Source organism: Eupeodes corollae, chromosome 3 (assembly GCF_945859685.1).
Source record: "Eupeodes corollae chromosome 3, idEupCoro1.1, whole genome shotgun sequence".
In the NCBI taxonomy this organism is placed as follows: domain Eukaryota; kingdom Metazoa; phylum Arthropoda; class Insecta; order Diptera; family Syrphidae; genus Eupeodes; species Eupeodes corollae.
This window is the reverse complement of record NC_079149.1, coordinates 135,619,237-135,645,893: the sequence shown is the minus strand read 5'-3', so window position 1 is coordinate 135,645,893 and position 26,657 is coordinate 135,619,237. Positions and strand designations below refer to the sequence as shown.

The 26,657-nt window shown below is 35.0% G+C and overlaps 3 protein-coding genes across 3 annotated transcripts in view; 2 read left to right on the top strand and 1 right to left on the bottom strand.

Moving 5' to 3' along the window:
• Positions 1-10,333, bottom strand: part of LOC129952646 (DNA-binding protein D-ETS-6) — a 30,392-nt gene extending 20,059 nt beyond the window's left edge. The window contains exon 1 of the mRNA XM_056065392.1: positions 9,218-10,333. Coding sequence (XP_055921367.1) covers positions 9,218-9,701 — 484 coding nt within the window. The 5' untranslated portion in view covers positions 9,702-10,333. The remainder of the gene's footprint in view (positions 1-9,217) is intronic.
• A 6,588-nt stretch (positions 10,334-16,921) lies between these two features.
• On the top strand, positions 16,922-24,560 carry LOC129949852 (uncharacterized). Its single transcript, XM_056061530.1, has 2 exons — positions 16,922-17,176; positions 24,307-24,560. Exons 1-2 carry the CDS (start codon positions 17,047-17,049, stop codon positions 24,441-24,443), a joined length of 267 nt encoding a protein of 88 aa, XP_055917505.1. The 5' UTR covers positions 16,922-17,046; the 3' UTR covers positions 24,444-24,560.
• A 114-nt stretch (positions 24,561-24,674) lies between these two features.
• On the top strand, positions 24,675-26,194 carry LOC129949850 (tubulin-specific chaperone C). Its single transcript, XM_056061529.1, has one exon. It carries the CDS (start codon positions 24,822-24,824, stop codon positions 25,863-25,865), a length of 1,044 nt encoding a protein of 347 aa, XP_055917504.1. The 5' UTR covers positions 24,675-24,821; the 3' UTR covers positions 25,866-26,194.
• Positions 26,195-26,657: the final 463 nt, after the last annotated feature.

Sequence of the window (26,657 nt, the reverse complement as noted above, 5' to 3'; positions counted from 1 at the left end):
GAGCGTCTCATTATTTTGGTGGTTATAGCGAAAATGTACGTCAAGGATAATTAAATGGGTTACCCGATGGTCTCTTGGAAGAATAATAGGTCTTTTCGAGTTTTCATGGACGTTTTCCAAATACTGGATTTTGCTGTTTGCCCGAATGATTCCATTTTCGTCTAGACACGGGCAGAGATTATAGAGCGTACCTACTTAAAGTCTCCACCAAATTGTTGACTTTTAAATCTGCAATTTCTTCGCCATACACGCTGGCTTGCGCTTCTTCTGCAGACTGCTACACTTATTTAATCACTTGTCAAGAAGTCCTTATTTTTTTGTTATAACAGGTGTTTTTTTTTTTAAGAGATATAGAAGTTTATGTTGGTAACACTTTTTCGACTAGCGGCCATTTTGTCAGGTGTCAAATGATTAATATTTATTTATAAGTTTGGTATTTCAAGAGCAGTCTGATGTCTTTCAAATTGTACAAATTTATTTGGAAAATCGTATTTCTTTTTTTGATAAACGAAATTTGCTTAGCAATGAAGCTCGCTTTTATATTGCAGAGATTCTTGCCCGCGGCGCTACCTAACGCATAAATCGTGTCAAAATTCAAACGATTACGGACCGCGTGAATTATTCTCCAAGGTCTTACGATTTAACGTCGCTTGACTATTTTTTGTGGAAATATGTAAATGCGCTAGTCTACACTGATAATCTCGAAATTATTGACAACTTGGAGCACAACATTCACCGCGTTATTGCTGAAATACGGCCACAAATGTTACAAAAAGTTATCGAAAATTAGACCTCCGGTCCAGAAATCAAATTTAACTTTTAATGCCGTAATATTATCCTAAACAAAGTAAATTAAGGACAATTATCTTTTCTCGACTTTTTCTTTTTCGTTTCGTCCTTTATAACTTTCACTGCAAAGACAAAACCTTGATGAGTCCTATTTAACAACAACTCTATAACATTGCTGTCATCCCTTTTAGATACTGTATAGTTTGAGTTGCTAGTACAGGAAGGAAGGATGCTACCGACCGACTACCGACAACAGCAAGGAAACGGAAAGAGATTTCATTGTTTGACTGGAGATGCCAAACCGCCCGCTGTGATCGTTTTCATTGGTGGGGTTGTATATTTTTCGGCAGAGGATTATTGTGATTTTATTATTAGATACCACACTCTGTGATAAATTATCATATTTACCTCGTTTATTAACTTCACTTGAACTTTTTATTAACTTCGTATCCTTCAACGGTGGCAGTGGCGTTTGGCGGGCGTTGAGCTTTCACCGTTTTATGTTATGAAATTATAATATGCGTTGTTCATCTGCGTTATTGTTATGAATAATTATCGTTGAATAAGAGTGAACGAAAATACGCCGACCGACGACGATGACTACGTCGGTGTGAGTTGGCAGTCAAGAGTGGGAAGGCTTAAATTAAAGAGGTATATAAGCTCAATGAAGGCATCATGAAATATTGTATCTTTCAATTCAAGTATGCAATTACCGTTGCCTCTCTTATCACTTACCGCATAAATCTTCGACCAGGAAAAGGATACTTTCACACATCTTAAATAGAATTGGCCAAAAGGATTTCTTTTATTTCCACATCACACCCTTTTAGATTTGGAAGAGAGAGCGTGAAATTCTCATGGCTATTTATTTAATCATTGCAATTTCAATTGAATCCTTTTATGAGAAACATTTATCCGTACCCCTCTACTATTCTTTCGTTCCTTTAACAGAAACGTTTTAGATCGGTCAATAATGGGTTAATGTACATATATGAGGATAAATGTATAAAGATTGTTCTTGGATAAGATGCATCTTGGATAGAGTTTGTGTTTAAGGCATATGTATGGACTGAACGGGACAGGACATGGAGGATAGGTACAATGAAGGTTATAGTGACGTGATTTGATTTGGGAAAAAGTATATTACCCGCTCCAATTTACTTTCTTCCGAAAAGATTTAGTTTATACCTTCCTTCCTGACTGGATATGGACCTTTTGTTGTTGTTCTTCAAGATTCTTTAACAACAATAAAAAAAAGGTGGGAAGTTGTTGAAGGATTCTTTAAGTGTTATCTGTTTTGTGGAATACATTTTCCTTGTAGCGACGATGTATGTAAGTTTGCACTGATTTTATTTATAAATAGTTTGGAAATCTTTTTTTCTTTATTGAAATAGATAATATCAAACTATAAGCGTGGATTAAAATCTTATTAACGTTCATGATGATTTGATAACATATAGTAATAAAATAATCATTGACTTCTTTGTCAGGTTATCATTATTACAAAAAGGATTAATATAACTAACGTAGTTTATTTTCTTATTACAAAAGGGTTGACTTCCTAAGAACTTTTCACTTTTTTATAATAATAAACTTAAACAAAATAAAATGCAAAAATCATGTAGTGCAAGAAACTATTGGCTTCCTAGACTTTTAATTAAAAACTAAGAAATAGAATCAGAATATCATCAAAAATACCAACATTTCAAAAAATAGGCTTATTGACTTTAGAGAAAACAGCAGAAACTCGAATGGATTTGGATTTGGAGGATTGGAAAATTAACGTTCTGGCTGACATTTTTGAGATTTACTGCTCTCAAAATAATTGTTGTTATCTTTGGTTTGACAGTAAACTCTGGAACGATTGATTAATATCCATATACGTAATAGCATTGATAAGAGACTATCAATGTCTCAGCATGCTTACTGCAAAGGGAAATCGGTAGAAACAGCCTTGCACACTCTGGTAAGAACTATCGAATACTCCCTAGAAAAAAAGGAATAAACTATGGTGAATACTCAATCTGTGAGTTGATTAATCTAATCCTAAAAAGCAGTATCATCAACTCTAAGTTGGGGGATTTTTGTACAAAAAGGTCTATTACTCCGCAACTTGGTGTTCTGTCCCCTCTCCTGTGGAACATAGTGGTTAACGAACAACTAATACACCTTGAGATGATGTTGCTATGGCCGTCACAGGGGAACATCCTAATACACTGAGAGACCTCCTCCAAAACGCACTCAATATGCTCACTAGATGGGCTGACCACTGCGGACTTAGTATATTAAGCCTCAAAAAACAGACCTCTTCCTTTTTACACAGAAATAAAAGATCCCAGTAATTGTACCTCCTCCAATAAAAGGTGTACCACTAATTTTTACCAATGAAGCCAAATATCTTGGTCTGATTTTGGACAAAAAATTAAGTTGGAAATCTAATATTCAGGAAAGAGTTAAAAAAGCTACAGAGGCTCTTTTCTCTTGCGAGAAATCCTTAGGAAGCAAATGGGGTTTTCAACCACGCATAACCTACTGGCTATACAGATCGGTCATCCAACCATTACTTACTCGTATGTACGGGGTTGCAGTATGCTGGACTGCACTGGAGAAAGTCACATACTACGACAAACTCAGCAGAGTCCAACGCACTGCAAGTCTCTACATAAGCGGGCATTGAGAACCACACTCTCAGCAGCGTTAGACACTTTCCTCCATCTGACACCCCTCGACATCTTCAGTAAACAAGTGGCAACGAGAACGAGATATAAGACGGAACGCCTCATCTCAATAGACCAACAACAATGTGGGGTACTCCATCATTTTGAACCACTTTGATTCTATACCAAAGTACATAGACTACACTATTCCTAAACCACTATTTGGAAAAAACTTCCAGGTATCCATTCCATCCAGAGATAAATGGGAAGACTCCTGATGGATAACTAAAGTATTCATTTTTATAGAGATGGATCCAAGACAAATGAGGGAGTTGGTGGTAGTGTGTACTCAGAAAAGCTTAATCTAAGCATCTCATTCCGCCTCCCTAATCATTGTAGAGTCTTCCAAGCCGAAATTTTAGCGATCAAAGAGGTCCTGGCTAAGAGAAAACGTGATATCAGCTTCTGATATCCGCATCTTCTCTGACAGCCAGGCTGCTATTAAATCTCTTGCCGGTGTGTCTTATGGAGATGGCACAGCAATTTAACATTCATGTTGGGTGCCGGGCCACAGAGACATCACGGGAAATGGTAAAGCCGATGAACTCGCTAAAATTGGAACCGTCATGCCTATTTCACCTGAAAGGGAGGAGATAGGTATACCGATCGCTACATGGTAAACTCATGCTAAAAGAAACATCTTTTGCGATAGCAAATTCTAGGTGGCACAATTTACCAACTGCGTAGCCACAAAACTCATATGGCCTTCATTGGACCTAAAGCGCTCTAAAGACTTGTTATCTATCTCAAAGCAGACTTCATATTAGCTCCCTAATAGGTTTTATAGGCAGGCACGCAATATTACTTGGTGTAGCCTCAAATGACTCCTGTAGGAGTTGTATGGAAGAAGAAGAAGTGGAAACAATCTCTCACCTTCTCTGCACTTGCCCTGCTCTTTCACTAAGACGCACACTTCATCTGGGAGACTACTCTTTTGATAATCCCTGTGAACTAGCTAAAAAGGATATCAAAATGGTTAGACTAGTAAGAAGTATTTTTTTTTCTTTTGGCCTAAGTTTGTGGATTCTAAATCCGCAGCCACGTTAACCTAACCTAACCTATGGTTTGACAGTTAAAAATGTTAAACTGTGTTGATATTTCTATTTCAAGATTGTGGACATTTCATACAGCGATTTCTTTATTTACAGTGTTTAGTTAAGAAGCTTATTTCACTTAAATGGCTTTGCAAAATTGACTTAACCTCCATTTGTTTAATTTTTGGAGATAAAAGCATTAATAGCCAATATTGAAGCTTCGATTGACGCCATATGGCCACATTTATTGGAATCGCACGTAAAACTCGTAGACAAGGAGACATATGCAAAGCGAAATCATATCTACCAAATTATAATAATAAAAATAATTACAACAATATTTCTGTCTTGTATTATTGTTAAAAGTTCTCAAGCTCTTAAGAAAACTACCCGATACAAAGTTGACAGTTGTATCTTCATGAAAAAAAGAAATTAAGGAGTAATAATTTTGCGAGAAGATTTCTGACAACTGAGGACATGAATTACCAAAGAAAGAATGAATTGAAAAATTCACATTTAGCGTTGAAGTCCAGTCCTAGAGCACTATTAAATGGATGGTGGCTCAAAAGCCTTGTTTAATACCACCGAAGCCTGAAAATTAACAGCAGTCAACTTTGTGAGGTTTTGAAGATATCCGAATCCAAAAAAGACATCCAATGATTCTTCATTATGAATTGAAAAACAACATTATTCAATACTAAAAATATTTAAGAGTCAGGTTCTGGTGTTAATAACGCAGAAAGTGTACCTGATAAACAAAAGAAAAAGTCAAAAAAAGCCGAGAAAACTCACTGCATGCTAGAAAATTTACCCCTCCCACAAAACGAACTAATGTTAATATCACCCCAATACTTTTAGACCAGCTTTCATTAGCGACTCAGTTACTGGAACAGTAAAAACAATTCCATCCACATAAAAGCTGTATTGAAACCAAAAATATTTTTTATATTTCGTCTACACCCACTAACAACGCCAAAAGATATAACTTCTCACTTAGTTTCTACCAAGAGCATACCTTGTAGCTCATCCATCAGGTGTGATCAATAAACCAAGTAGCTGTGTTTCTTCTTTTAAATTAGTAACGAATCCCACGTTCTTCGATTCAATTTGCAATAGAAATATTTGGCCCGCAGAGACTTTAGTCAAAGAATTTACACAAACTCAAAATTTACAGAATTGATCGTCATGTTGGTAATGCAAAGGATTTAGGTGGAGGTGTTCTCATAGCGGTAAAAAATACATATTTCTCTTCTTCTGTATATTTTTCATTTGAATTATCAATTGAACTGGTATGTGTAAAGAGAATGGTACAGGCTAAGATTATTTTCATTTCAAACTATTATATTTCTCCAAAAAGTTTAGAGTCTGTTTATAGCGAACACTCCTTAGCATTAGACGTTGTTTTACTTCTAGGTGATTTTAATTTACCACACATTGACTGCATTCCATCGGAAGACAAATCTCCCCTTGAAACCTCTTTTTCTTCTTCACAATTGGAACTATCTTTTCTCGGGTTTGTGTTATTCGACCACATGGAAGATTTTACGCAAAGATCTTGGTGTAAGACCGTATAAAATACAGCTCGTGCAAGAACTGAAGCCGAACGATCTGCCACAACGTCGAATTTTCAGTGAATGGGCCCTAGAAAAGTTGGCAGAAAATCCGCTTTTTTATCGACAAATTTTGTTCAGCGATGAGGCTCATTTCTGGTTGAATGGCTACGTAAATAAGCAAAATTGCCGCATTTGGAGTGAAGAGCAACCAGAAGCCGTTCAAGAACTGCCCATGCATCCCGAAAAATGGACTGTTTGGTGTGGTTTGTACGCTGGTGGAATCATTGGACCGTATTTTTTCAAAGATGATGTTGGACGCAACGTTACGGTGAATGGCGATCGCTATCGTTCAATGCTTACAAACTTTTTGTTGCCAAAAATGGAAGAACTGAACTTGGTTGACATGTGGTTTCAACAAGATGACGCTACATGCCACACAGCTCGCGATTCTATGGCCATTTTGAGGGAAAACTTCGGAGAACAATTCATCTCAAGGAATGGACCGGTAAGTTGGCCACCAAGATCATGCGATTTGACGCCTTTAGACTATTTTTTGTGGGGCTACGTCAAGTCTAAAGTCTACACAAATAAGCCAGCAACTATTCCAGCTTTGGAAGACAACATTTCCGAAGAAATTCGGGCTATTCCGGCCGAAATGCTGGAAAAAGTTACCCAAAATTGTACTTTCCGAATGGACCACCTAAGACGCAGCCGCGGTCAACATTTAAATGAAATTATCTTTAAAAAGTAAATGTCATGGACCAATCTAACGTTTCAAATAAAGAATCGATGAGATTTTGCAAATTTTATGCTTTTTTTTTTAAAGTTCTCAAGCTCTTAAAAAATCACCGTTTATAATGTTGACTTCAGGAGAGCTAATTTCCAGTTGTTGTCTGAAGATTTGACCATTTCTGGAATTGCTGATACTTTAGCATTTTCTAATATTGACGAAGCAGTTTCAATTTTTTATAAGATCCTTAATAATTGTTGAGAAAAAATCTACCTTTTAAGAAATCAAGAAGTACTAACTTTAACCACCCTTGGTACACGAAAGAATTGCGTTTACTTCTAAACAAAAGAAATAAGGCATTTAAAACTTATCTCAAAACTCTGTCTCCAATCAACTCCTCTGTTTATGTTGAATTCTTTGACCAATTTAAGTCTCTTTCTAATTTTGTATATGGTTTTGTATATGTTACTGATATGGGCACCTCTTTGAAAAAGAATCCTAAAAAATTTTGGAATTTTGTAAACTCAAAGTAAAAATCAGATGGCTTTCCAGTTCACTTCACTTACAAGAACCTTTCGTTAGATAAAAATGTTGATATCTGTTACGCTTTCGCAACAAATTTCCGTGAGTCATTTTTTAATAGCTTTCAAGAAGTTGATGAAGTATATTTTCATAATCTTCACTCCTTTTCGCAAACTTGCTGTAGTCACATCCCTGTGCTACAGAGTACGGTCCTTGATCTTTTATCTGCGTTGAATGATGACTGCTCAGCCGGTCCCGATAGTATTAAAAAAGTGTAGTAATGCTTTAGTTGACTCCTTACATTCTTATTCAAACTTTCCCTGAAAACAAATTTCCAAGTATATGGAAGAAGTCATTTCTAGCACCAATTTTCAAGGAAGGTAACAAGGCGGATATAACAAACTACAGGGCCATTGCAAAGCTTTCTTGCATTCCTAAAATGTTTCAACAAGTTTTTTGTGAAAGTGTAGCATTTTTTAGTAAAAATCTCATTTGCGAACAGTAACATGGTTTTGTAAAAAAAATCAACTTTTACTAATCTCCTCACATTTTCAAACATATGTTCAAACGCTCTAGAACAAGGTTATGAAGTCGACCGTATTTACACTGACTTTTCTAAAGCTTTTGACCAACTAAGCCACGGAAATATTTTATTTAAACTCAAAGCTCTTGGTTTTCCACCATTTTTCTCAGATTGGAACAAATCATACCTTGAAAACAGATCCTATGAGGTAAAATTTAGAAATTGTCTTTCAGAATCTTTTGTTGCTCAATCTGGTGTTCCGCACGGAAGCCATCTTGGCCCTTTTCTGTTCATCCTGTCTATTAACGACGTATCGTCATGTCTACGTTCAAGTGAAGTTCTCATTTTTGCTGATGACATGAACATTTTTAAGATTATAAAGTCCACCGACATTTTACAAGCCGACATTGATAGTTTCACATTTTGGTGTGGGACAAATAGCCTTGCCCTCAACCCTTTAAAATGCCAGACGATAACTTTTACTAATATTTAATTGTATTATTATCTTACTAAGAACTAACACATGCACTTATGATGAACCACGATGAAGCTTGCTATAAGCTTACTACTTTCTGAAATTCTAAAGTGTATAAAACCTTACGACTTTTGGTTTGTTCCCAAGCATCAACAAAAAATTGTTCGTACAACTACCGTTGAATAGCCAGCTTAAAACCATGTTTAAATGTCTTTTATCAGGTGATGAAGAAAAAATGTGTTCCAAAATTGATGGAAAAGGTTAGAAAACTATATATTGGAAGTTTTGGGAAATATTTGAATAAAAGTAAAATCATTTAAAAAATAAATTGTATTCTGTTATCTTTGTTAGGCTGATAACAATGTAGAAAAACCTTTGTACCCAAAATCAAAAATTCATCGCTAAACTTGACTTTCATCTCCTCTTTTTTAAAATTAAGAGGTAAAGCCAAAAACTAATAAAAACATTTTAAATTTCTGCGACTGCTATCAAATCAAAATTTATAAACTTATTCCTTTGATCTGGCGCCAACTTGACTTAATATAAAATTAAATTCATTTACCGTCGGCAGCGTTGGTTAAAAAAAAACATTAATTTCATACGTTTAAAAAAAACCTACTTAAAAAGTCAATATGCAGCAATGAATCGATTCAGGTTTGATTTTCCTAGAATAACTTGGGCGGCATTTCTTATAATCCGAAAACAATGTTTAAGATTCTTCTTTTCATCTACATACTTCAAACAGGATTACCAACGGCGAATTCTTCAAACGGAAATTACTCATCCCTACCAAAGCTTATATAGAAACTCTACATGTACAGTCTTTTGAAGGCCTTTAACATTTAAGTCTTTTAAACATCTTAAAGGTACTTACTTGGTTCATTATCATTTATATATGGACTAGTTGCTCTTCCCGTCGCATGGTACAACATACAGGCAAAATGTTTGGCCACTAAAATTCCTCCTTCCTTTGAACCAGCGCAAACCCAAAAGTCGGCTTTTTTCATCTCGCACAAATCAATGCCATTCGTTGGAAATCTGGTAATATCGGGCTTTGGATCGATGTTAAATTTTCTAGTCATCCATTTAACCCAACTACGAATGTGAGCGGAGTCCCAAACTCTTGGATCGACTGGAAGTACAGGATCTCCTTTTTCATCGTCATCTTCTTCAGCGTCGTCTTCATTTTCTCCCGATTCTTTTTTGTCTTTTTCACTTAAAGCACTTTCAAAAGGACTCAATTCTAAAAGATCACTACCACTTTCTTTATTACTTAATGTTTCCGCCTCTTCCACGTGGGTTTCGTTATTTTCATTAAACGTCCTTTCACCAAACCACTGGGGATCATTTTCTTGCATGATATATTTATATCGACAATTTGTACTTATAAATTTAATTTTTTAAGGTCACACACACTTTTCAAAATTATGGTTAATTCCATTTTGTCACTTTTATTTTTTGTTGGTATAATGATTCACACAGAGCTACACGGCGCCAATGAATTCCTGGAAAGCTCTTTATAGACGCGACGAGCCGTGGCCAGTCGGTGGTAGTGTCCGCGTTGAATTAATATTGTATCTATAAAGTATGGCCTTAATGGTAGACAACAAACTGTCAGATATTTTTTTATAAGAAAGAAGAAACCGCCACGATTTAACAATCGAACAACACTATCGGAAGTAATGAATCAGCCATTAAAATATCAAAAACTAATTTTGAACTTTGAATTTTTAGAAATTTTTCTACGGAAAAATCATCTTCAACAATGATTCACTTGGTCATAGTTCCATAAGTTGTCTTTGCACCTTCTATCGCAAAGAAAGCTTAAATTGTATTCACTTGACAGAAATAAATAAATAACCGTTAAATATTTAAAAAGTACTTTGCGGACAAAAACCCGATAACGATTGTTTTCAATTACAGTAGAACCGGAACTATATCCAGATAGTGTCCTGGCTTAAAGGAACGTCCTTCTTCGCGAGTTAACAATTTCAAAATAAAGGTTTTTTGTGAATGAATAACCACCCGAAGTCTTTGATTCTTAATTTCTTTCATTGGGAGAAATATCGCAGAGAGGATTATTAAAGCTTTCTTACGATCACGATCTCTTCTCTCTCTCAATCGTTTGATTTTCATTCATAAAAGTCTAATAAAATGTCGCAGACATCAGTGAAGATCATTGAGCTAGCAACTATCAAGAGCAAGAAGCTTTGAAATGAAAAGCTCCTTGCTCTCTAAACTCTCTCAACTCTCTCATGCGTCATGTGACCGTTGTTGGCGTTGATTTTGTGAATGAAATTCTTCAATCTTTGAGTGTAGGAAATTTTTCAATTTCATCCTCTTATTCCGTTCCCCACATAGGTCGTTTGCCGGAGCCTACAGCAGCAGCAGCGCCGCGGCCGGCGTTGGTATGATGACGTCGTACTTGAGTAAATAGAGTGATGATTCATGAGAGATCCGTGGAAAATAAACTTGTTTTTGTAACGCTTTCAAAAGTTGTGTTGTTGTGAAACACCATACTCAATTCAACTCTGATGGGGGAGATTCCCAAATGGAATTCCGTCTGCCATAGAAAACAACCATCACTGATCTCGGTATAGTTAGGTTGCGGTAGACATCTTAGAGGTTGCGTCACTGTTTCGCAGAAAATTCGTTAGATTCAGTGAATGGAAGTAATAAAAAAAAGAAAATTACATTTTGGACTGTAAGACTTTTTATATCTATTTTGGATTGTGTACAATTTGTGTTCCTGGAATTTTAAATCAATTCATGAATCGCTTTAATTTGTTGCAGAGTGAATCACTTTTACTACTACGGATGATTTCAATTTTCATTCATAAAATTCTTATCTTGGAAGCGCAAATCGCAGTATGACGGTGTCGTTTTATATTTACCTATTATAAATCAGTTTGTTGGGTTAAGCTCTGACGTTTATCTTCTATCCACCTACATTTTAAGTTTGTTAATGAAATAATTAATTTCATTTGCTTTGTTTATACACTTTACAAAGTTGTTGTTTTGTGATACTGAAAACATTTCAAGTTAAAAAAAGAACTGCTCTCATAAAAAGTAAGTAGATACTCTTATTTAAAACATAAAATTTGTGTTTATAGCATTTTTCAAAAATCTTATTTGTTTATGAGAGATTTTGTTAATATTGTAAATATTTCCTATAATCTGAATAAAATGGGTCTAAACATCTAATGTTTAAGAATAACGAGTCTTTTTTTAGAGCTATAGAATTTGAAATGGAATAAAAAACAAAGATTATTGTAATTTTTAATTAACATAAAATGAATTTTATTTATAAGATAATCTTCTAATATTATAGTACCCGTGTTTTGTTTTGAAATCTATCCATAGTAAAGTAGGATTTTACACGAATAACAAAAACAATATCCATAGTGAGAATAACACCGATAAAAGTTAGAGTAGAATCTCACTATGAATAGGTTTTTGACATTTATACGAGCCTCAAATGGATCTTATGTGATTTCGTTCTAAAATGTTGGTACGATTGATATTTCATTTGTATCTCGATGGCTGTGTTCGTTGAGTAGTTCTGCATTTGGAATCATGTGTGTTTTCCATTGCGGAAAAAACGAATCTATTACTGTTGATATTCAGGCCTATTCTGCTATACGATTCGTTCGAATCTTTCGATTCACGTGAATGATTCGTTACATTTACTTCAAAATATTTCTTGAAATCGTGCATCCTTTGAATGCAAAACTTTAACAATAATTATAATTGGATTTCTAAAGGTAATCTAATTGTTTAAATTTTATTTCGCTATCAATTTATAAGCATTTTCAAGCAATTTCTTTTATCCTGGCGGATAGCAGAATACAAACATTCACGTGAACGTTTAGCAGAATAGGGCTGATTATTTAGTTTTGTTAGTGAAAATGGACTAACTGGGCTTATTTTGCAAGAAAAAACAATAGAAAAGATGTTTATGTTTTGCTATATTTCCGAAAAAGGTTTATCTCAGTTTAGAATAGATAAATCTCAACTCGATTCAGGTGTATAAAGAATTGACGCGAGCTTCAACACCAAATGTTAATGTAGTAGTCTACGAACAAACCCCCTTTTTAAAGTTTTTTATTATTATTTTGACAGATCTTCTTTCAGTTGTACCAATTTTTAAATACGAAAATCTAGCCACTGTAGATCGTTTTGATGGGAATTTCTCACTTTACTATATGAAATGCGAACAAAACGCACGAAGTTTAAATACATATGATTTCTTGGATATCACTGCCATAGTTTATATAGATTTCTGGCACATGACTGCTATGGCTAGCTTGGACGTAATCTAATGTGAAGGTCCAATTTTCCACGACTTTTCCAACAAGTGTGGCCCTATTATACGGACCAATTTTTCCACAACAAATAAAGACATTAAACAGTTGGTTTTGTGTGAATTTGTCAGTCTATTCATGCTGAAATGCCAAACCAAATTTAAAATACATTATTTGACAGCTGACAAAATGGCTGCTTGTTGAAATAAAGTGTTATTCCTCTATAAGTTAAACATTTATTTGGTATTACTTTAAAATAAATTTGCAATAATGGCAAGAATGTTGAATATCAATTTAAACTTCACTGAACATCAAGCTGCCAATTATAAACTTTCCACAGGAAGTTATTGCAATTTATCCGATTTGTCAAATTCAAAAATGTTGACATTCCCTGATGGAGTCTGCTGAGGCTGCAGATTGAGTCAAATGTCAGAGGCAAACATGCTGTAAGTAGGTTGTTTACTACCATGTTCCATAAAAAAGGCGAAAGGTCTCCACTTTGGGGAGTGCCTCGATTCACCGATCTGGTGGTAGTAAAACTTCTCATGTTAGAAATTATTGTCCTGCTTTTGAGCATGAGACTTATAAGATCTATGAGTGACTTCTCTAATTTCAGCTTATCCATTGCTGTTGTGATCGCCTGGTAACTGACGTTGTTGAAAGCTCCTTCAATATCTAGGAATGCTACCAGGTTATATTCGAGAGAATGTTCAATAGTACGTACCAGCGAGTGAAGTGCTGATTCTACTGATTTTCCCTTAGAGTAAGCATGCTGAGCTGTGGAAATGAGACATGGTTTTAAATTATGTCTGATATAAATTTCAATCAATCTTTCCAAGGTTTTAAGAAGGAAGGATGATAGGCTGATTGGTCGTAGATCTTAAGGGTTAACGTGTGAGGGTTTCCCTGCTTTGGGAATGAAGACTACTTTTGCCATTCTCCAGGCTTTGGGAATATATCTCAACCTTACACAGCTTGTCAGAATGATTTCCAATGGTGGAATAATCATGTCTGAGCATTTTTGTAGTTCGGCCAGAATGATTTCGCCTGGTCCTGGAGTCATTTTTTACTAACATGCATGACCTTGGTTCACCTTTCTCCGATGCATACAATATTTTATAGCCAAGAGTCCTGAGACCTCTAATGATAGAGTTTGAGACCCACAGCTCCTGTATTAAGACGATGTCTTCCTTGTTCATATGCAGTCGGAGTATCAGGTTGTTCGTGGCCATGATGGCGTGATGGAGATTAATCTGTACTAATCGCAGAATTGCTACTATTAGTTAGATCAACCTCCACCACTGTTTTGTCAGCGTTTTCCTCGTCTGAGGAGGACCTACGCAGGTCTCCCTCACTCCGGGTGATGCCTAAGGTGGCGTCTTCAGTCTCCATGTCGGAGTTACTGTCGACTGTAGTTTTAGCCTCCACGTCGGATGGCTCATTTGGGGCTGTGGATGTCGATGGTTCCACTTTTGGTGTTGCATCGACTTCCATTTTCGTTGCCAATGAAGCGCTTCCCTCCGCCGGCTTCTGTGGGGGGCGTCTTCAGCGTATCTTCATCTTTTTCGTATATACGGATCATGATTTCATCAAAACCATACCTAATCACGCCTTTGGTCGCGGCCAGTGGAGCCAGTGATTCCCTATTGATCAACACGAGAGCCGATCTATAGTGACCCACTGTCTCCTTCTCAACCTTTGGTACTTTCCAGTCGTGAGAAGGCAGGTCCGGATTACTTGTTCTGATCAGTTTCATGATCATGTCTGGACAGTTGTGAAGAGCCGGGACCATTATACGTGCTTTTGGCCGGCAAGGAATTTTTTCCCTTGCAACAACCTCGAGCTTGGCACCCGGCCAGACTTCTGGCAAGCCATTGACAGCAGCCCTGTATAGATCGAAAGATCTCTTTTTAGATCGAAAGATCCCTGATCACCACAGGCGATGAGTTTGATACGATTTTGGTACCATCCTGCATCGGCTGTGTCTGGGAGAGGCCCCGGATTTTCCTCGATTACAGATAAAAATCTGAAACCGAGGTGAGCCTTGACCTCTGCCCAATGATCATGAGAGATGTTACCATCCACATGACTCCTGTCAATGACCGCTGCTTTAAAGTGAATATCTAGCTTAGACTTCTGTATTTGATTGCTTTTGTATAGAACGATAGCACCTATTTCTAGTTTAGCTGGAGTTCATTTTACCAGCATTTTCACGAATTCGTTTATCTGACAACTCGCGTAAAGCATCAAAATTTTCATGTCCATTTTTAATGTTTAGGTCTGCAAAAAAAAGCACTCATTTCAGGGGTTCATCCACTGATTCCAGTTAAAACTTTTAAAGGTGAAAGTCCTGTAGTTTTGTTGATTGTTGTGTTAAGGGCCAGTTGAACTCGACTGACATAGCTTGTCCATTCCATGTGAAGTTCCAAATAAGTCCGTAAGAGATTTGCCACTGTATCAACGTATCTCTCAACTTGTCCGTTTGCTCTAGTAATTTATTATTTTTCCGGTACAAAAATCCATTATTGATGATGTATTGTGAAGTAGTATCCAATAAGCGATGGTATGACAAACATCAAAGAATTTGTTTAATCCCAAAATTGTAATGCAGCCAATAATTATTTTGACAATTTTATCCTCTTGAACTTCAAATGGTAACCGTAAACCGGTCTGTGATACTTTTACCATCACAAAATCAGAATAAGATCCAAATTCTTTGCTTTCGGAATTAGCAATTTTTCAGAGTTGAGCCACAATGTCCGTCCCACTTGAAAATGCGTGAATAATAGATGATCGTAACTTCGGAAGTCAGACCAAGAGTAATGCTGATATCCATATTTGCCGAACCAAGCTTTTGATCGTCCCATCAAAGAAGAACGTACACGAGGAAGAACATCAAATTCAAATTGTCACGCTCAATTCTTGTGTCAATGTCAGAACGGGATTTAATAATGTCCACTCGAGAATGATCGGGATCAAAAATAGGAGATCCAATAATGCCATCTTTTTTCCGTATCTTAAGTTGAGCAGTCTTCAAAAACTTCGACAATGCACCAACTGTGATGAGCATTGTGTTATTTTTTTCTTGATAAACGTCTTCCAAGATTTCTTTTTCTTCATTGTCCAAATTCTTCTTATTTTCCATCACTTATTAAATATTTTGTTTAAATTTATTTGTATTCCTTCCTTTAGGGTTATCCCACTTCTGATGATAATTTTCGAGCAATCGATTCTGTGCCAACCTTCTGGCTTACTCCTTTCACATGCAAATTTTAATGAACTCCAGGAGCCCAGATTCATTTATTTATACTAATTCTGAACGACATTTCATACAAATATTATTCAATGTTCGTACGATCATTTTGAAAGTGATTTTCACTACTTTATGATGTTTTTTGCTCATTTTCAACTATGGAGTGCAATGTTTTCTTCTAGCTTAAACCTTCAAAAAAGTGCAAAACACTTTATAAAATCAGTACACATTTTTTGAAGGCCAAATGTCACAAATTACAGTTCTTTTTCTAATATTACCTGCTTCGCTGAACATTATTGAAATTAATACAAAACGGCGAGAGTTTCCACATTTCTTATCACCAAAAAAAAAATATTACAATCATTTAATGTTGTATTTATACATTTTTATTTATTAAAATTGAATTTATATAATTAAATTAATTTAATTTTTGTATAAGCCTCATAGCCTTACAATTTGTTTGCTTTCTCTGGTAAATGTCTGATTGAGTTTTCAAATGCATTTATAAATTCAACATTTTCCTTTTAAATTCAAAACGAAAAACAATTTAAATAATGTAAACTTATCCTCTTAAAATTGAACTTTAAATTTTCCAAATCTAGACTAAACCAAATAGTAGAAACCTAACAAAAAAAAGTAAACCGTACTTACCAATTTAAACAAACGTGTTAAGTAGTCCTTGCAGAATCAGGGACTAGTGACTTACAACTCTCAACCATTCCTGTAAGCGAGTATTGTTGTCAGAGATGGAAATAATTAAAATTAAAAGGAAAAAGAGATTTACTAGAAGCTTTTAATCTTTTACAAATTACGGATGTTTAGTTTAACTCAATTCAAAAAATGTACGAAGCGCAATGAAAATAAAATAATAACATTCAAATTGAATATGACACAAAAAAAATTAAAATCATTCACTGAATGCATCCGCGGAAAATGAAAATTCCCCAAATGAAATGAAAAATATCCCATAACACTCTCAACATATCCGCATTGTGAATGAATCATACTCACATATTTCGTCATCATCCCAACCGAAGTAGAAGCAGAAAAGTTCAATATTCTTCTTCTTGTGAAAATTCTCTTCCAAGTGAGTGTGGTTTTTTATTCGCGATGTTATATTTTGTAATTTATAAAAATTAGAATACTATGTTACCTAAAACACAAAAGTCAGGATTCTGGAAATTCATTAAAGGCGGCGCCAAAACATTGTTCGTAATTGAAGCTGTGTGTTTTGCTGTTTCTTACGGTGTCTATTATCGCATGAACACCGATCGAGGTTAGAAAAGCAAAAATACATAAATTCCATCGATGTTCATACATATTTTTCGCAAAAACATTATTTTCCTTATTTTATGTAATATCCTGAGAATGTTATGAAAATCGTCAAGAGAACCCAAAGTATATTAATAAAAAGAAAACAGATGGTTGGAAAATTCATGAAATTGTCGCAGCGCAATAGGAATTTTTCCATTTCTTATTTTAAGTGACAGTTCTCCTTACCGAAAAAATTCTCCATGGTGAATAGTTGTTTTATCTGTCACTTTGATGTCTCCTATTCGACTCGTAGTCGTTGTCCTTTGGCCTGCAGGTGAAATTTTCCAATATTTTTCTTCTCTGATTAATATTATATTCTTAAGAAAAACTACATAAATAAAGTTATTTTAGTGTAAAACATTCGTGAGTTTCTTAATTTAACTACAGTGTGTCTAATTTGGACTAAAGTTTGAGCTAAATTTGAACTAGAAGACACTATTTTGTAAGTTTTAAACGCCCATTTAATTTGATGGGTGAACAAAGAAATGCAAGACTGCAGTTCCTACCAGTAAAGACGTAGATTAAGATATTATATAGAGCGAAGAAAATTAAATTCTGAATCTTTTGATAAAGAAGTACCGGCCTAGAACTACACATACTACCTAATCTATTTGAAAAGTTATTATTATAAACTTACTTCATAGTTTGAATATTTATTGTGTTTATAAAACGTACCTACGCCCATTCTTTCTTCACTTTAATTATTTGGTTTGCCGATAGTCAAATTAAATAAAGAAGAATTTAGAAACTCCTGAAATATTCTTGAAGACGACATTTTAAATTCTAAAAAGTACATGTAGGTAATTCAAAGAAGAAATGCCTAAACTTTGAAATTTCCAAAACAGATTTTCTTCATTACAAAATTAATTTTAATTTTGATTAATAGTTTAAAAAATTTATCGCAATCTGCCGATTGACTAAAATTAACATAATATAAAATATTTGTATTAACATTCAAATTTTAATAATTAAAATAAACAATCTTTTAACAATGAAATAAACATAATCCAACAATTTTAAGACGTTTATCTGATTGCGAAGAGGCATTTTCTGGATCGATACAAAATTAGCAACGAAGTACAATTTTCTCATTTTGGCTAAGACCAGACGGACAGCGCCTAATTTTCCCATGATAGAAATTTCCAACAAACTATATTCATCCCGAAAATAATTCCTCTCATTGAGATAATGCTTTACACATCTGTATAGTGTTCTTTGAGCCGAATTTGTTGATTCCATTAAATACTCTTCTCTACACCGGCGATCAACGTTTGCAAAGATAGAGCCCACAATCTCTCATTCAAACCCACTAATAGAATCCTTAATAGAATCGAACACCACTGACAGTGTTAATGACAACATTTACCTTTTACCGTTCAATTGTCTCAACGAGGGGTCAATCGCTCTTTTAAGTCCAGATACAAATTCGGACCGAATTCCATTCTATGAAAAGGCATCTCCTTTGAATTATAGAGGTTCATTTACAAAATTGATATGCACAAAAGTTATTAACATAAAGCCTTTAAGTTTAGTTGTCAGAGTATTCTATAATAATGTAATAGATAGCAATGAGACTAGTCTTATTCTTATCGGGAAGTTCGTGGTAATCAGAAGATTATTCTAGGTTCTTTGCATGTGCCTTAACCTATTACGGTTTAGTTTTAGCCAGTTGTAAGCCTAGTTTAAGTCCTAGTCTGTAAGCTATTATCAGGCATTAAAGACCAATGCAGCTATAGTTATATATATATAGTTATAATATATTTCTTGATTAAGAAACCGTTATACTATCAATTTCAACTATACAAAATTTAAACAATTTTTTAAATAGATCAGACATACATTGCCGCTCATCTGAATAGGTTCACAAATATGTTCACCACACTGTTGCCCTCCCTTCATATGTAATGCAATTACATATCTTTTTTATATATGTAATGAAAGAGCATCATTATCCTCCCACGATAGCTAGACTAAATGTATTAATAAAAACAAGCATTTTTTGGCTCATCTGGATAGGTTCATGGAAATTCATGAAATGGAATAAAACAATAAAAACTATTTGAATTCAAAGATTTATTTTAGCCTTTTGTATTGTATGATTATTAAACAAAAGTCAATAATCAGTGTTGCCACCTTTTTTTTTAATATAGTCTCGTAAATTCGATTTGGAATGTAACTATACAATTTTTCCAGGTATTGAAGCAAAACCATGCTTTTTTAATAGCTGCGATTAATGAATTTTTGTGTTCGAATTGCCTCCCTGACTTTACGTGAGAGAAGTCCCCACACATTCTTTTTTATGGTAAGGTCAGGAGAGTATGGGGCCACACCAGCATCTCCACATTTTGACTCTAAATCCACTGTGTTACTGTACTCGCTATATGGATAATTAAAAGATAATGTATTGACTAATGAATATATACTTATGTGTATTGGAAAAAATTAGGTTTGCCTTCGGCTTTTTTGGTCACTTTGATCGTTGCAATGAAACAAGGTTGTTACATTTGCTTTTCCTGACGTTTCGGCAGGGGTTGCTGCCTTCCTCAGGGGAACTTTATTAAACATGAAATATAAAACACATAGTACAATATTGTGGACAACAAGAATAAGAAAAAACTTATAATGGCATTATCATGTTGGAATGTCCACGATATAGGTCAAAACAGGTCAGAAATTTGTGGGAAGGTCTTTTCTAGCACACCTTTATAATAATTTGCATTTATCTCGATGTAACAAATTGGAGCTCCAAAGGTCCGTAGAAGTAAATAAGGAAATAGCTGCCCACACCATAACACTGCTTTCAAAGCTGTGCAGCCTACTTAAAAAATGGTCCTCTTTTCAAAGGTCATGAAAGTAATAATTATAGCCATTAGGGCCCTCCTTCCTAGATTCGTTAAGTGGTGTTTTTTCTTTTCAAATGAAAAGCACTTTTAATAACGCGTTTTACCGTAGCCAAACTGCAATTGACCCCGGTTTTTATTTTTATTTTTGACTCGGAATTGTAAGAATTAGAAGCTGCTCTGATAATAATACGTCTATCAGCCATTGATGTGGCCGTATAATTTCCTCTTTTCATGTTTTTTCCATAATTTTGGATATTTCGCAAGTAACTGCCTACCAAATTTTGACTTCTTTTAATTTTCTTCGCTATAAGTCGTTGACTTGGGCCTGCTTCCCGAAATGCTTTTATTTGGTCTTTTTCTTCCTCGCTTAAAGCTTATGGTTTAACTACCATGGGAGGATAACGGTAAGCTCTAAGACCAATTTTTGTCTCCAAAAACAAGCACATATTGATGCTCTTTCATAAAAAAATAAATAAATTGGGTGGCGCAACAGTCCGTTGAGTACTAGGGCCTAGTGACTTACAACGAGTAATGTTGTCAGGAATGGAGGGGACCTACAGTTTATATGCCGAGTCCGAACGGCTAATTTGAGAAAGCACTTTTTTATGACAAGAGTTACTCTTGGAGAAGTTGTCAATTCCTCGCAAGAGGCAGTACCCGTGAAAAGACTTTAGATGGAATAGGCAAGGATCGAACCCAAGACCTCTAGCATGACAGTCCAACGCACTAACCATCATTTCAAAGTTGTTTCAAAAGTTGTAATATTATAATTCATATGAAGAGAGGCCAACAGTGAGGTGAAAACATTTGTGAACCTATTCAGATGAGCGGCAGTGTATACAGTTGTGTTCATAAAAATAGCAGTGCTGATCACATTTTATTAGATTGTCAATTATTTTAACTTGTTGCTTGCATCTAACGGTCTTTCGTTTTCATATTAGAGACTTTTAGCTTAAAGTTATACTCTACTTTTGCCAGTGAACACACAATATTTTAAACTCTGGATATAGAGTGTTCATAAAAATAGCAGTGCTTTTGATTTTATAATTAAGAAGGTTAAAAATTATTTTTTTTTATTTTCGTTAAGTAAATATTGTACTATTTAAAAAATAAACAATTAGACGGTCAAGACACTGCACCGAAGCAATTCGAAAACTTATTCAGAAACTGCGTTTGAAGGGAAAAACCTACCAAAATATTCCAGACATCCTAGGCTGCTCAGCAAAAATGGTCAATAACACCTTAAAATGGCAAAATAAACCGAAAACGTGAGGCCTAAAAAGGATGACTACTGAAAGAACTGACAGAAAAATTGTTCAGTTAGCAAAACAGATCCCTTCCATAGGCTCTAGGAAAATAAGAAATGGACTTCAACTGTCTGTTAGCGCTTTCACAATACGAAGACGTATTTTATAAGCGAAGTTATCAGCCCGAAGTCCACGCAAGGTACCATTCTTGACGAAAAGGCATGTGGCAAAGATAATAGAGTTTGTTAAAGCACATAGAGAAAGGTGAAAGCAAAGTCGTCCTTTTTGGATCCAAGGGTCGTCGAGAATATGTGCGAAGACCCTAAAATGCAGCATACTATTCACGGTACACTATTAAAACAGTGAAGCATGGTGGAGGGAAAATTATGATATGGGCTTGGTTTTCATATTACGCGGTCGGGCCTAATAATTTCATCGGGGGTATAAGAGATGCAACCGAGTATGTGAAAATTCTCCAGGAGGTGATGTTACTCTATGCTGAGAAAGAAATGCCGTTAATTTGGGTATACCAACAAGACTATGACCCAAAGCATACGTTAAAAAAGGCAAATTTATGATTTGAGCAGAAGAAGTTATCCGTTATGGAGTGGCCCGCTCAATCCTCCGACCTTAACCCCATCGAAAATTTGTGGCAGGATGTTAAGAACGCAGTTCATAAAGCAAAACCCAAGAATTCGAAAAAATTGTGGGAAGCAGTGCGTGATTCTTGGAAAGCAATACTAGTCGAGAGGTGTCAGCTTTTAGTGGACTCGATGCCATGTAGATGCAAAGCCATGTATTTTTTTCATTACTTCTTACGTAATAGATCTATTACTTTGTCATGCACTTCTATTTTTATGAACAGCCATATATTTAAAAAACTGTTTTTACCGTTAGGTAAAAAATCGATAGTACTTATTTTCTGTTATTATGAATAAAATATTTTAATTTGTTGGTAGATGTTTAATAAAATATATTATAACGCTGATATTGAAGGCCTGTTTGTTTTATTTGGCGAGCACTGCTATTTTTATGAACACAACTGTATATCTTAAGTAGAGCAAAACTAAATATTATTGTTACTGAAATTTGATGATGTTTTTCCTGAACAACCCCGGATTGCTGACTTGGCCATCAGTATTCTTTTATATGTTGATGGTTAATCGCCTAGCTGATTATTTTGCTAAAAATAACGGTGTTCTCACGAAGGAGACTCAGCTTATAACTGGCATATCAATAGAAACGCTAGCAGTAAGCAAATTCAAAAAACTATCTACTATTAAATCTTAACAGGAACAATAGATTTTAACAACCAGGTTTATAATAAAGCTAAAACCTCCCAAAATATGTTACAACTGTCCTAGATTCACATATTTTCAAATCAGCAAATAATACCATGAAATGAGAGGCAATAAGGCAGTAAATAAGGAAGGGATTTATGATAGGTTAGGAGAGCGGAGGATTCAATGAGCACCTCATAAGGGTTGACCAGAACTAGAATGGGAGTTGGGATGACTGTCCACTATGAAGGCGATGGCATGCTCGCGATGCTCGGCTAAGCTCGCCGGATGAGGGGGGGATCTTACCTTCGTAGATGGACCTCACCTCTTTCCAAAACTAAAATTTCATGCCATTACAAAAAAACTTAAACGATCCCAAAACATTACAATAACACAAATCAATTATGTACGTAGCTACTGTACATTTTACAAGCTACACTATAAATAAGATATTGTATCTTAAAGTGTAAGCTAATCAAGAAAATAAATAAATACTAAAAAATACATAACTCTAAAAGAACAAAAACTTATTCCGACTTGCACACTACAACCAAAACACGACTTCCAGCATGGCCGTACCCGCCCAACCTGGTGCTCGACTGGCCTCATCTTTCGAACTCCCCTTATTTAATTGTTAAGCTGACGTTACAATATCTGACCCGGTTTACTGAAGAGCATTTTCCAACTTTACCGCACCTCCTCTGAAAAGTTAAATCAGCACCTCCTCATAATGAAGTACTAGACTCCGAAAATGGGACAAAAGGAAAAAAAACTCATCGATTCATTTAACCCGTAACGGGACTTACATTTTTATTTAACAAACTTATGTATAACAAAAAACAAAAACACGTAATATAAAAAATATAAATAATGATGGTAATGGTTTTGAAATTTGAAATTTAGAACATTAGAAAATAAAATTTGAAATAATATAAAATTTAAAATGCAAAAAAACAAAATTTCTCCTTAGGAGTATATGTACCTAGTGCACTTACGAAAAACAACAACAAAACAAACAGGGTCTTTCTCCGTTTGGAGGCGACTTAAGTTTCCTTGTTCTCCCCGGAAATCGATTCCGTATTCCTTTTGTAAAACGGCTGTATGTATGTAATCCTCTTTTATCCTGACTACCAAGAGCTCTCTATAGTTAGCTAAGGGGACACAAAATGTTGCCTCTACCTCGACAGGGAGGGGCCTGGGGAACCTACGCCGGCCGCCCCGACGAACTCTACTCGTAATTCCTTACTCGACACAACAAAATTATAAAGCACTCTAGAGACCTATACCGACAAAAGGGAGTTACAAAATCTTGACAATAACAATAACAAAATAAATATAAAAAAAATATAAATATAAAAACCATATAACACAATAGTAATCATTTTTGCAACTTATGTAGTTTAAGATCTAGACAAAAATTACTTCTACTTCATGCCAACATAACTTCAATATTTGAAAAAATACCAGACGCTTCAAGAAAAGTTAGGACTACTTAAAGAATTCGATTGGATTTTTGAGAACTCTTTTATAGATAAAAGATGTTACTTATAACTCAAAAATTTTATTTCAGAATCTCAACTATGCCAAAAAAAATTAAACAAACACGAAAATTAAAAAAATTAACTTATCTCCATCACTTTATTATCATAAAATTGAAAAGCATCTCATATGATAAATTTCACATCAATTTGTTTGCATTGAAAACATTCTTTTCTTTTACAGATTTTCGTCAATATATGAGCAACAATTTTCCATCTGTACTTAACTACTACTACAAAATTGGAGAAACTCTAGGCGACAGCAACATCCGTTCAATTGATTCATCCTATTGGCGTGCAACTGCCAAAAAGTCAGAATAACTCAGCCTCTAAACAAATCTCAAATCAAAACTCTGAAGTAAATAACTTTTTAATTTCATTATTTTATAATCCAAAAACTCTTTCCAATCCTTTTATCTCCATTCTAAACAAAACAAATCTAACAAGTTCAGTAAATGGCTTCTAATCCGTATGTTAAATCTTTAATATGGTTGGTATCACTAGGCGGTGTTGGCTACGCTCTCCTCAGATTGACTACACCATCAGAAGAGAAAATTCAAGAAATCCGAAGGTCAACACCTCTAACATCCCTCACTGAGGAGGAAAAGAAAAAGATACTATTTTTGAGAAAACTCAAAGCAGCTGCTGTAGAAAGTCCAGTCTATCTGCCGCAGAAGAAAGACAACTAAAATATTTAAAATGGATGTTGACAATAGTCTCGATGTTAATGCCAAAAAAGACACCGTATTGGAGCGCATCAACAAACGCAACAAAGACCGACAGAATTACTTAGATGTGAAGCTCGAACTACGGAATAAAGAAAACCTAGACCTTGAAGGAATCGATTATTTCTCACAGACTTTTGGAGATCGTTCGAAGGAAATCAAAGCGAATATCGACAATGTTAGCATCTCAAAACCCGAAGGGGCTGAGCTTCTTCGAGTACTTTCTGCTATCACAGTTGAAATCCAAGAGCTGCAACGGTATCTATCGAATTCGACAATATTCTTGCCCGACTTCAAAATCAAAGCCAGTCAAAATGCTCTCAACGAAATAAGTTCTCATGCTGATTCAGTTCGTCAGAAGTTGATGCCCAAGAAGAAGTTTGGTTTCAACAGCAAAAAAGTAGCCCCAAAGGTCGTGGTAAATCCAAAAGTAAATTCCGTCGATAAAGTGGATCTCAGTGAAAAAATAAGCATCTCCTCGTCTGTGTTTACTTGGACTCTATCGAACAAATCAAATGAATATCTCTTACTTCGCCCAGAACAGGTCGATAACCAGGACATTACCATTTCCAACCTCAGCAACTGCTTTGTTGAGATCCAAGGTCATGCTGGGTCTGTACAAATATCTGGCATGGACAATTGTACCCTCCTCTGTGGCCCTATTTCCAGATCACTTTTTGCCGAGAACTGCAAGAATTCTCGTGTAGCAGCCGCATGTCAACAGCTACGACTGCATTCCTCTGTGGGATGTAGACTTTTCTTGCATGTCACATGCCGCGCCATCATTGAAGACTGCACCAAAATAGAAGTTAGCACCTACAACTACAGCTATCCCCAGATTGATTGCGATTTCACAAAAGCTGCTCTGGATAAATCCATCAATAACTACACAGACATTGCTGACTTTAATTGGCTCTCTCCAGATGTCCATTCACCTAATTGGAAGACCATTGACCATCTCACAATCGATTGGAATGAAGCACGAACGAAATTCAATGAAAATCACACGCAATTATAGTTGGAAACATCGAGGCGGCTGACTTGGATCGCGCTCGCTTTCGCCCTGATATTAACAGTCTTAGTCTTGTTGTCACCTCGTAAATTTTTATTAGAAACATTGTTTGTAAAATTGTGGTATTTATTTGAGAGCCTTTTGTTGTAGACAAAATAGTAGTGCCTCCACACACAACTTATTAATTTCACAACTAATTTGTTCTATTATAATTAAATTAAAAAAAATATTAAATGGACACTTTTAAATGGAGTCGTCTAGGCATACTTACATTATATACTATTGAAGACATTTATTTTTATGCAATATAATAAAAAATGATATTAACCATAAAATGTTTTTCTTTCTCTTTAAACTCAAAACTGGCAAAAGAAATGATAACATTTGGAAATATTTGTATGCAAAAAAATTAATACAAATTTAAGAGGTTGTTTCGTAATAATTCCGTTAAGATTTGTTACGAATCCAGAAAAAGTTTAGATAAATATGGATCTTTAGCCTTGCAAAAGGAATGAAAATAGTACAGAATTTTATAGAGGAAAATGTAATTTTATACTTCAAATAAATAAATACAAAATTTAAAATTCTTGCCCATCGATACGAAGTCTTAAAGGACTTGAAAAGGTTACTTTTATTATTTTGTATTAAATACATTAAATGTTCAGGTTAAGATTAAAATATTTCCTTAAATCTAAACTTAAAACTAATGCAATACAATTCTAACTACTTACTCGTATATCAAAGAAATTAAATTTAAAGCTTGCAGATTTGAGATTGTCATTTGTAGAGTCAATAAAT